The sequence below is a fragment of the Pogoniulus pusillus genome, chromosome 27 (assembly GCF_015220805.1).
Source record: "Pogoniulus pusillus isolate bPogPus1 chromosome 27, bPogPus1.pri, whole genome shotgun sequence".
NCBI classification, from domain to species: Eukaryota; Metazoa; Chordata; class Aves; order Piciformes; family Lybiidae; genus Pogoniulus; species Pogoniulus pusillus.
Window position 1 is genome coordinate 8097005 of NC_087290.1, and position 10762 is coordinate 8107766.

At 64.5% G+C, this 10762-nt stretch overlaps 1 protein-coding gene across 6 annotated transcripts; it reads left to right on the forward strand.

The window, feature by feature from the left end:
- Nucleotides 1-1734: 1734 nt before the first annotated feature.
- GIT1 (GIT ArfGAP 1) lies at nt 1735-10708 on the forward strand. 6 transcript variants are annotated; one of them, XM_064165811.1, is made up of 22 exons: nt 1736-1861; nt 5113-5246; nt 5329-5441; nt 5529-5634; nt 5723-5809; nt 5932-6062; nt 6144-6238; nt 6319-6361; nt 6565-6591; nt 6892-6940; nt 7027-7099; nt 7748-7845; nt 7930-8041; nt 8121-8248; nt 8325-8477; nt 8551-8778; nt 8887-8940; nt 9221-9307; nt 9409-9482; nt 9530-9742; nt 9862-9925; nt 10006-10708. In XM_064165811.1, the coding sequence occupies exons 1-22, from the start codon at nt 1810-1812 to the stop codon at nt 10216-10218; spliced, it is 2334 nt and encodes a 777-aa protein (XP_064021881.1). In that variant the 5' UTR covers nt 1736-1809; the 3' UTR covers nt 10219-10708. The 6 variants fall into 6 exon arrangements, with proteins under 6 accessions (XP_064021886.1, XP_064021881.1, XP_064021887.1 ...); XM_064165814.1 differs by having other exon boundaries at nt 1737-1861; nt 9560-9742; XM_064165816.1 differs by lacking the exon at nt 9221-9307 and having other exon boundaries at nt 1735-1861.
- Nucleotides 10709-10762: the final 54 nt, after the last annotated feature.

Genomic DNA, 10762 nt, shown 5'->3' on the forward strand with positions numbered 1-10762 from the left:
CGCCCCCTTCCTTCTCCTCACCCCTCCAACCTGCATCCCTCAGCCCATCCCCACGGGCGGGGCGGCAAAGGGACAATCTGCTGCCATTCAGGCCTCCGCCCTCCACAAATGTCCCCCTTGGGCTGATTTCCCCCTTGCCACCTGACCCCCGGTGCCCCCATGGGTTAGCGGGCCTGGGCACATGGTGGGGTAGGGGCGAAGGCAGGGGCTGTGTGGGGGCACTGCGGAGTGTCCCAAGCCCCCCATCCTCACCGGCGCCGCGGCGGGCGCAAGCCCCCTGCCCTGTTTCCTTTTCCGCCTGCGTTTCTCCGGGGCGGGCGTTGCATTTTCCGGCCGCAGCCCGAGAACAATGCGAGGCTGGGCCTCCACCGGCCGCCCCGGCCTCCCGCTGGCGCCACGCTCCCGGCCCACCCCCTCCGCTGCCCTCTCCTCCCCCTTCCACCCCCGCCCCGCCAGGGGCGAGACTCCCTCGTTAACGTTTTGCATTCACCCATGAGGCAGGTGGTGGGGATGGCACCTCCACACCCTGGTCCCCGCACAGCATCCCCCATCTCCTCGCCAGCCCCGCTGCCCCATGACGTCATGAGGCATCTCCTCGGCAACCAGCGGTGAGGTCACTCGTGGTGCGGGCAGTACAGTCTGGCCCATGGTGGTGGGGGGCAGAATCCAGCCCTGTTCTAGAGGCTCCTGCCTGGGGTAGCCACCCCGCAGTTTTACTACCACAGCTACCCGCAGGGCCACCTCCATGGGTGATACTGCGATGTCCCCCCCCAGCTCCAAGTGCTTACAGGATAACAGAGCAGGGAACAGACCCTAAATGGTCCTCCATCCCCCCAGATTCCCTGCTGAACACCCTGAGTATGCGGTGGTCCACCCCTCATGTCCCCAGTGTAGTGTCCTGCAGGGCAGACTGGTGACTCCAGTGTCCTGGTCCTCCCAGCATGACCCTGACTTGCCTACATTGCACCCTGTGGGGTGCGTGAGGTGAGTCCAGAGTAGGCGCCGGGACAGGACTGATGCGCAGTGTCAGACCTGGCACTGGGAACGGGAGAGAGCATGCCGAGGGCTATGGCTGGATCCAGTAAGAGTGTCCAGAGCTGGTGTCAGGGTGCCCAGAGCAGGACTGGGACAAGTAGAGAAGTGTCCAGGGCTGAGATCAGGATCAGAAACACATAGATGCAACAGACAGGAACGAACAGGACAAGGGTTGAGACCGGGACAGTGCCCTGGGTTGAGAAAGGGGCCAAGAGGACACCGAGGACTGAAGTGCAGATGATGCCCAGGAGCAGGCTGGGTTCCACTGGACCAGGCAGGAGGCGTTCACATCTGGAACCAGAACAGGGGCTGAGAAGTTGCCCCAGAGCTGGGCTAGGATACCCAGGATCGGGACTGTGACTGGTACCGGTACCGGCTGCTGGAGCAGGCTGTGCCGGGGGTGGGCGCTGGTGTGGGTGAGGATGCAGGTGCTGGTGTGGGAAGGGGGGTTGCGGGTACTGTGCCGACGCGGTGCGGGTGCGGGGCGGTGCCGGTGCCGGTGGCAGGGCGGGGGCGACGCAGCCCCTCCTCCGCCGGGGCCGGGCCTGCGCCGCTTCCTGCGGAGCCGCCGGGCGCTGGGAGCAGCCGGCAGCCCCCGGCGCGCCGCGGCCCCGGGTTCCCCCCCCTCCCCTCCCTCCGCTGTCCCCGCCCCGCCGCCCGCCCCCCCCCCCCCCCCTTACCCCCGCCCCGCTCCCCCGGCGGGCCCGGGGGTGCCGCCGCCGCCGCCCCACGCTGGCGCAGAGGCCCGGGCCCGGGCCCGCCTCGCCGCTGAGGATGTCCCGGAAGGCGCCGCGGGCGGAGGTGTGCGCCGACTGCAGCGCCCCAGGTAAGGGCCGCCCCCGCTTACACGGACCCTCCGGGCCAGCCCCGGTACGCCCCAGCCCTGCTCTGCTCTTCCGCTCACTTCCCTCCCCGCCCCCGGCGGGGCCCTTCGCACCTCGTGCTGCCCCCCCTAGAATCCCCCAACCCGGAGCCAGGCCAGAAGCCTGCCTTGCACTCCCCGCTACGGCATCAGGAGGGGCCCATGAACCCCTTCTCTGTGCCCTCGGTGTGCCCCCCGGCGTGCCCCCCCGGTGCATCCCCGGCATCCCCGTGAGGCCCCTCCGCACCCTGTGGTGTCCCCCAGTGCATCCCTAGCACCCCCGTGAGCCACCTCCGCACCCCTTAGTGCCCCCCCGGTTCGTTCCCAGCACCCCTGTGAGCCCACTCTGCTCCCTGTGATGCCCCCCGGTGCCTCCCCATCATCCCTGTGAACTCCCTCTGCACTCCATGTTACCCCTAGTACATCCCCAGCGCCAGTGTGAGCCCCCTCTGCACCTTGCCGTACACCCCCTGCTGCGCGCCCTCTGCTGTGCTCCTAGGCAGCTCTTTTGCATCTCCTTCTACACCCCACACTGAGGCTTCTTTGCAGCCCTTGGGTGTCCTTAGGACCTCTTGGAGCATCACCTCCGCACCCTGCAGTGCACACCCTGGGCCCCCAGCTGAGTCCCCTACTCTGCTCCCCAGGAATCCTCTGGTGTTCCCCAGTGCAGCACCCTGGTGAAGTCCTTGGCCCCCTTTGACTCCCCAGGAATCTCCCAGCACCCCTCCCAACATGACCCAAATAATGCCCCTGTGCTTGCAAGCGCTGCTTCAGTGCACCCGTTGTATTCCCACTGCACCCAGCACCCCCATGTACCACCCGCGGCCTCTGCACCCCTTGGCATGGGGGTGGAGATGTGCTGGTCTGTGCCAGCAGCATCAAGGACGCTGCACACGGTGGTGGGGGACACCCTCCTGCATCCCCCAGCACCCTGCAGCCAGCACCCATGTTGCCCAGATCTGGACCTGGTAGTGCCAGTAGGCTGAGCCAGGCTGGTGGCGGCTGTGCTGCAAGCTGGAGCCTGAGCCTGGGCAAGACAATTCACATCCCCAGCAGTGCCTGTGCCTGCAGCCCCTGTGCTGGGCATGAGCCCATTGATGTCGCGGTGAGGCTGGACCCCTAAGCCCTGCCCATGGCCAGCGCCGGTAGCCCCATGGCGATGAATGAACAGGGATGAGAATCGAGGTTCGCTCTGAGCCAGCCCCGGAAAGCTGCCTGCGGGCCAAGGCTGTGCCGGAATTATTCCGGCCACGTGCCAGTGGCCAGATCCTGCCAGGGGAGCCAGCGGCACGCGTGGGCACAGGGCTGCCCTGCCTCTGGGCACGTCCCCTCTGCCGGGGGACAAGTGAGGGGCATGGAGGTGCTTGGGGCGGTACAAGGGCTTGCTGCTGGGGTGAGGGGAAATGGAAACCAGTTTCTTCCATTCTCTTATCACCCAGCAGCCATGTGAGGAAATGAGTTATAAAGTCCAGAGGCCACTTCCTACCGCGCTGGGAGCACCCGCCACCGCTGCGGGATGAGCTGTCTGGCTCGGCGTGGCAGGGTGCCTGTCGGGTTGCTTTGGTCCCTCTGGCCAGGCTGCCTTGACCGAATCCTCCTCTGCTGGCTCTCTGCAGGGGCGTTGCCTACCCTTTCCGAGTGCTGAGGGTCCTGGTGTCAGCCTGTCGGCTGGGCCAGGGACAGAGTGCTGGATGGGCTCGGGTTCAGGGTGTCCGTCGGGTGTCACTCCCCGAGCTGCTGCAGTGCCCCCCCACGTCCCGGCTGTGGGAAGGCATGGTGCCCCGGGGTACCCCAGATCTACCCGGTTGCAGGGCCTCAGGCAGCCTCGCTGGCCAGCTCCCCCCACACAGAGCGTTCTGTTCCAGGCAGCACCCCGTGGGCAGCGGGCGAGAAGGCACAGATGCCGCTGCGCCCGCTGCCAAGGCACTGCCATCTGTGTGCATGGGGCTGCCAGGCTGGGGGGGGCATCACTCCTCTTCCAGCCACCCCACCTCGACCCTGGGGCACTGCAGCACTGCAGGGCTGGGTTCTCCCCAAAGCAGTGTCCCCAGGGCTTTGGGGGGGGGCGTGGGGAGGGGTCTGAGACTCTGGTGGAGAGGGAGGAGGGGGAGACCTGGCTGCCTGCCCTTATCCCCAGGACTCTAACAGTCCTAAGGCCACCATCCCCCTCTCGGGGCCATCGTGGCTGGCTGGTGTCAGCACCCCTGTGGGTCCTGTCCTCCCTGCTAGTACTGGGGCTCCTCCCTCCCATGTGGTAATGCAATGTTTGTGTAGGCCCTAAACAACGGGTGGTGGGGCTGAGCAGAGGCAGGCAGTGCCCCCTCCCAGCATCCTACACAAGGGCCACCCAGATTTGGCATCGTCATCTGGTGCCTCGCCATGTGTCAGAGGAGGAGACTGTGACCCAGTGAGGAGGGCCTTTAAATTCTGCCCTCGGTGCTGCCAGGGTCAGCTGCAGCCCCACAGCCACCCTTTGGGGCTGAACCCCACCCTGGACCAGCCCCAGGACACATTTTTTGGGTGTGGGTGTGTGGAGCTGCTGCTCAGTTGGGAGCAGGGCCCCTGGAGGTGCCGGGGTTGGTGCCAGCGTGGGGCCAGCATGGCCGCTCAAACAGCCCTTTGTTCCCAGCAAGGACACAAAAGGCTGCAGTCCGGCAAGCTGGGGCCAGTGGGGAGTATGGCAGCAGCAGGAGGGCTGTGCCAGCTGCCCCGAGAGCTGGGATGCCCTGCAGGGCTGGCCAGGAGTAGGATGCTAAGGCTGTAAAGACAGTGACATCATACTTGGGAGCCCTTGGGCTATGGGTGCCCACCCATTGTGGAGCACACTACCCCCATTACGGACCCCCCCAAATGCCTAGTGGGGAGCTCAGTGTGCTCATGGCACTCACTAGGTGCTACAGTGAGCTGGGGTACCCCTGCCCTGGGTGTGCTGACTCAGGACTGGTGTCATCCCTGCCACTGACTGTCCTCCTTATAGGGGAGGCCAAATCCTGCCCCTTCCAATTTTGGCTGGTGCGTGGTTGCCACGGGAAACCCGTGGGTTTCCCCTGGTGATGGGCTGAGCCCCTCGCTGTCACCTGGGAAACGGTCGCTGTGGCAACTCATCCCTCCTCCTGCCCCCTCCGACAGTAGCTGGGTGAATGGGAAAGGAAACCACACGGGGAGAGGACCTAGGTGGTGGGGACACCCGGTGACACTCCTATGCTGCCCTGCAGATCCTGGATGGGCCTCCATCAACCGTGGGGTGCTCATCTGTGACGAGTGCTGCAGTGTGCACCGCAGCCTGGGCCGCCACATCTCCATCGTCAAGCACCTGCGCCACAGCCCCTGGCCCACCACCCTGCTCCAGGTGGGTTCTGGCCCTGTGGGGACATGGGAAACATAGACGCAAGGAGTCCCTGTGCCCACTGGCCTCCTCCTCTCTCCTGCAGATGGTGCACACCTTGGCAAGCAATGGGGCCAACTCCATCTGGGAGCACTCACTGCTGGATCCAGCCCAGGTGCAGAGCGGGCGCCGAAAGGCAAACCCCCAGGACAAAGTGCAGTAAGTGCTCCACGTGCCTCGGGGAGGGGATCTGTGCTGGCCAGGTGCTCACCCCTCACCCTGCAACCTGCCACTCCCCTCCCCCAGCCCCACCAAGTCAGAGTTCATCCGCGCCAAGTACCAGATGCTGGCCTTCGTCCACAAGCTGCCCTGCCGGGATGATGATGGTGTCACTGCCAAGGACCTCAGCAAGGTAGGGCATGGGGTGGGGATGCAGGGATGCCCCCGTCCTTAGCAGTAGGGACAGACTTTCTCCAACCCTTAGCTGTGCTCTTCTGCAGCAATTGCACTCGAGTGTGCGGACAGGCAACCTGGAGACCTGCCTGCGCCTGCTCTCACTGGGCGCCCAGGCCAACTTCTTCCACCCGGTAAGCACCAGTAGTAGGCTCAAGGTCCAGTGGGGATGGTGTTGAGCTTTGGGAGGTAGCAAGGGGTCCTGGAACCACATCCTGTGGACAGGTTGTGGAGCTGAGGCTGCCTGTGCCCGCAGGAGAAGGGCACCACACCGCTGCATGTGGCTGCCAAGGCTGGGCAGATCCTACAGGCAGAACTGCTTGTGGTTTATGGTGCTGATCCCGGAGCACCCGATGTGAACGGCCGGACCCCCATCGACTATGCCAGGTGAGGATGGAGAAAGTGGGGGGCCAGCCAGCCTGCAACTCTACCTTAGGGTGAGCATCACCCCTGTCTGTCCTCTCACAGGCAGGCAGCCCAGCATGAGCTGGCAGAGCGGCTGGTGGAGTGCCAGTATGAGCTGACAGACCGGCTGGCCTTTTACCTCTGTGGCAGGAAGCCAGGTGAGTGTGGGGGTCCTGAGGGGAAGACTCAGCCCTGGAAGGGCCACAGGGATCCACTCAGCACCCTTCTCTTTGCACAGATCACAAGAATGGACACTATATCATTCCACAGATGGCTGACAGGTGAGCGTCCAGCACCTGCAGCGCTCCCACCCTGTCCCATGTTCCCCTTAGCGCCCCTGCTGGGTCAAGGTGGGGACTCTGGTCTCCTCCTCGTGACCAGTGCTGGAGCATCCCCGGGGAGGGCAGGGAAGGGTCCGTGTACCCACGTGTTTAACATCCACCTTTATCCTGTTCTTCCCTCCGCTGCCTTCTCCGGAGCGCAGGGTGCGCCCAAAGTGCATGGCACAGAGGTATTGTCCGCTCGGCTCTCAGCTCTGGGGGCCCCCCAGTGCCACCAGCGCGGACCCCTCTCTGCAGCCCTGACCACTCAGCCCAGCCTTGCACTTGGCGGGCACCTGGGGAGGGGGTTTCTGCTTGCCCCGTGTCACCTCATCCCCCTTTGCCTGCTTGCCAGCCCCGCTCAGCAAAGCCCTCCATGCCCAGGGTGGGTGGTCCCTGTCCTGGTTGGGTGCAGCTGGGTACTGTTTTGGTGGGGACAAGCCAGCAAATAACCCCCACTTTGTCTTTCCCTTCCCCACACCCCACCCCAGCCTGGACCTCTCTGAGCTGGCCAAGGCAGCCAAGAAGAAGCTGCAGGCAGTAAGTGGTAACCAGGGCAGGGTTTGGGGGCATAGTCGTGGCCACTCGCCCTATCTGTCCTGATGCTGTCCCCTGTCCCACTCTAGCTCAGCAACCGCCTCTTCGAGGAGCTGGCCATGGATGTCTACGACGAGGTGGACCGCCGGGAGAACGACGCGGGTGAGCTGGGGACAAAGAGTCCTGCCCTCCGGGGCTGGGGCAGGCGGCGTGGCGCGGGGAGGAGCAGGCGGCGGGGCCGGGGCTGAGCCTGGCGCTCCCCCAAATCTTGATCCGTGCGCCGAGACCGCAGGCCCCTCCTTCCTCATTCCTCCGGCCTGGGAGCTTTTCTGGGAGCTTTTCTCGTCGTGAGGGGCCACTGCTGGGTGCTGGGTCTCAGGGTGCTTCTGGAGGTGCGTGCTGGGACCCCCTGGGGTGAGGGCTTAACCTAGTGGGGTGCCCTTGACCTGAGGGGGCGGGAAGTGGGAAGGGGGACACTCTGTTTCCATGGCACCGAGGTGGGCACTGACAGGCATGCCAAGCTCTCTCCTTGCTGGCTGGAGTGGGTGCAGAGCTGATACTTCAGAGAGCGAAGACTGGGGAATCCTTGCTGGAGAGTGCAGAGAGGGATCCCAGCTCTGCAGGGTGGCTGGGGGAGGCCATTCCCATCAGCCCGGCCAGGCTCCGCTCCCAGCTCCAGCAGGCTGGCCCTGTGCCCGCGCCTGCGTCCTGCTGGCTCTGCTGCCGGCCCTGAGCCCTGCAGCCCGCTCTCTCCAGGGGGTCTGGCCCCCACAGCCCCCCAGGGGTCTGACACTGGGTGTCTGCCTGCAGTCTGGCTGACGACACAGAACCACAGCACGCTGGTGACAGAGCGCAGCGCTGTCCCTTTCCTCCCCGTCAACCCCGAGTACTCGGCCACACGCAATCAGGTGAGAGCCCACTACGGCCCTGTGACACTCCCCACCTGTGCACCCAGGCCCCCACTCACCTCCTTTTGCCTGCTGTCCTCCCAGGGTCGGCAGAAGTTGGCCAGGTTCAATGCCAGGGAATTTGCCACTTTGCTCATCGACATCCTCGGGGAAGCCAAGCGCCGACAGCAAGGGAAAAGTCTGCTGAGCCCCACAGGTGAGGGACAGGAAACAGCCAAGGGAGATCTAAGCATCTCCCCTTGCCCTTTGCTCAGTATCCCCTTGCCTTCCCCCAGACGCCCTGGACTACTCACTGCGGAGTCAGAGTGATCTGGACGACCAGCACGACTACGACAGCGTCGCCTCTGACGAGGACACGGACCAGGAGCTGCTGCGCAACGCCTCTCGCAACAACCGTGCCAGGGTGAGCCCTGGACCCCCAGCCCAGAGCTCCTCCCCAGCTGCAGGATCATCCCAGCACTGAGCCCTTCTCCCCACAGAGCATGGACTCCTCTGACCTCTCGGATGGCCCCATCACGCTGCAGGAGTACCTTGAGGTGAAGAAGGCTCTGGCTGCCTCCGAGGCCAAGGTGCAGCAGCTGATGAAGGTGAACAACAGCCTGAGTGATGAGCTGCGCCGGCTGCAGCGCGAGGTGGGTGCAGGGCTAGCAGGACCCCCCTCAGCGTGCCCCTCTCTTTGCTGATGCCTCCTGTCCCTGGTTGTAGATTCACAAGCTGCAGGCAGAGAACATGCAGATCCGGCAGCAGACGGGTCCTGCACACCCAGCCCCAGCCCCCACCGAGCGTCCGGAGCATGGTCACCCCCCAGGCACAACTCCCCAGCACCGCCGGGACCGTCAGGCCTTCTCCATGTACGAGCCAGGCTCAGCACTGAAGCCCTTCGGGCAGCCAGTAGAGGAGCTGGTGACACGGCTGCAGCCCTTCAGTGCCAGCGTGAGTGTGCTGGGGTGGAGGAGCAGATTCTAGGAAGCAGTGGTTCCCCCAGCCCCACAGGCTGATGGGTGTTTTGCTACGGGTATGTAACCTTTGGTGTGTCACCAGGAGATGGAGGACGAGGCTCTGTACCCCATGCACATCCCAGCCAGCGTGTACCGGGTAAGGGGGCCGTGGTGGGGGCGGCTCCTGCATGGGACATAGTGGCTGTCACCCTCCTGGGACATGACCTCCATACTGTCGTGGGAAGTCCTGTCCCCCTGACACCCTGCACCCCTCAGGTCAGGCCGGAATCATCCCTGGGGGGTGGTGGCCATGAGACATTTCTGCATGCAGGGCAGCGGTGTCCCCTGTGTTCATCCTCCCTTGCATGTCACTGGAATCGGCTCCAGACCCTCCTGTGCCCCATTCAGCACTGGTTTCCCTTCTCTTCCCTCTCCAGATCCGGAAAGGTCCATCTGCCTCCTCTGTGCCCTTTCCCCCATCCTCCCCACTGCTCTCCTGCCCACCTGACAGTGCCCGACATATGGTGATGTAGTGGGGAAGGGGTTGGCAGCTCCCAGGGTGGGGGTACCCCAGCCCTGCACAGGGACAGGGCTGGGCAGGGCCTGACGCTCCTCTCCTCTCCAGAGCAAGCTGGACCGGCATGGCAGTGGCACCGACAGTGACTATGATAACACACAGGGTGGTGAGGTCCTGATCAGGTGAGTGCTGGGGCTGGGGGACTGCGCTGAGGACACAGGGCTGGCAGTGACCTCAGGATGTTGGCTGGTTCCTGCAGCATGGAGGGGAAGCGCTTTGTGGAGCTGAGCAAGGATGAGGACTTCCCACATGAACTGGACCCGCTGGACGGGGAGTTGGACCCTGGGCTGCCCAGCACCGAAGACGTCATCCTCAAAACTGAGCAGGTCACCAAGAACATCCAGGAGCTCCTGCGGGCAGCACAGGAGTCCAAGCATGACAGGTTAGGGCAGGGACACAGCTGTGGGATCCCTCCAGAATCCTCATCCCCAAGGGTTGCTTTCAGACAGGAGCATCCCCGGGGCTGGGAACTCAGTGCTCACTCCCTCTGCTCACCTGCAGCTTTGTGCCCTGCTCGGAGAAGATTCACTCAGCTGTGACAGAGATGGCATCGCTCTTCCCTAAGGTAAGAGAGGTGGATTCCCACCAGGCCCTGTCAACTCTCCCTCTTGTGGGTCCTGACTCCACTTCTCTGCCCTGCTGCAGAAACCAGCGCTGGAAACGGTGCGGAGCTCTCTGCGGCTGCTCAACGCCAGCGCCTACCGGCTGCAGAGCGAGTGCCGCAAGACTGTGCCGCCTGAGCCGGGCGCTGCCGTGGACTACCAGCTCCTGACCCAGCAGGTCATCCAGTGTGCCTATGACATTGCCAAGGCCGCCAAGCAGCTGGTCACCATCACCACCCGTGAGAAGAAGCCGTGAGGGCCAGCCTGCGTCCCCCTTTATCCCCTCCTCCCACCCTGTGCTCTCCGTCTCTCCCTCCCCTCACACCTGGGGTGAGCATAGCTGCAAGTGGCCTTTAGCCCATGGGGAGCCAGGGTGTGTGGTGGAGCCCCTCTGAGCCCCTCACGCTGCTGAGAACCTGGTGCTTAGCCTGTGGGGCAGGTGCCCGCGTCCCCCTGTACAGACCCCTGCCCACCCCTCAGCACGCGCCTAACTTATCCTGTACATAGCCTGTGTAGCTGTCCGTGGCGGCGGTGGCAATGTACCCCCCACCTCCCCACAAAGCCCCTTGCCGGGCGGCCGGTACCCCTGGGGCCACCCACAGCATTACACTGGACTGGGGCACCCACGAGTCCCCCCTCCCTGGGCGTCCTGACCCCCCTGCCCCCTCCACTCCAGGGCCGTGCTCCCTACTGTAAGATGTGTCCTTGTACATTTGTATCAATAAAGGTGTGAGCATTGCACGGGCCCCCAGTCCCCAGCTCCTGCAGCGATGGGGGCGTCCTGCCTCTCCGGGCTACGG

Bases quoted from the DNA above. Each gene is read 5' to 3' on its own strand.
- GIT1 (XM_064165811.1), top strand. From the start codon at position 1,810: ATGTCCCGGAAGGCGCCGCGGGCGGAGGTGTGCGCCGACTGCAGCGCC. The intron at 5,635-5,722 runs GTAGGGCATGGG...GCTCTTCTGCAG, and splicing joins CTGCCAAGGACCTCAGCAAG to CAATTGCACTCGAGTGTGCG. The intron at 9,308-9,408 runs GTGATGTAGTGG...TCTCCTCTCCAG, and splicing joins CTGACAGTGCCCGACATATG to AGCAAGCTGGACCGGCATGG.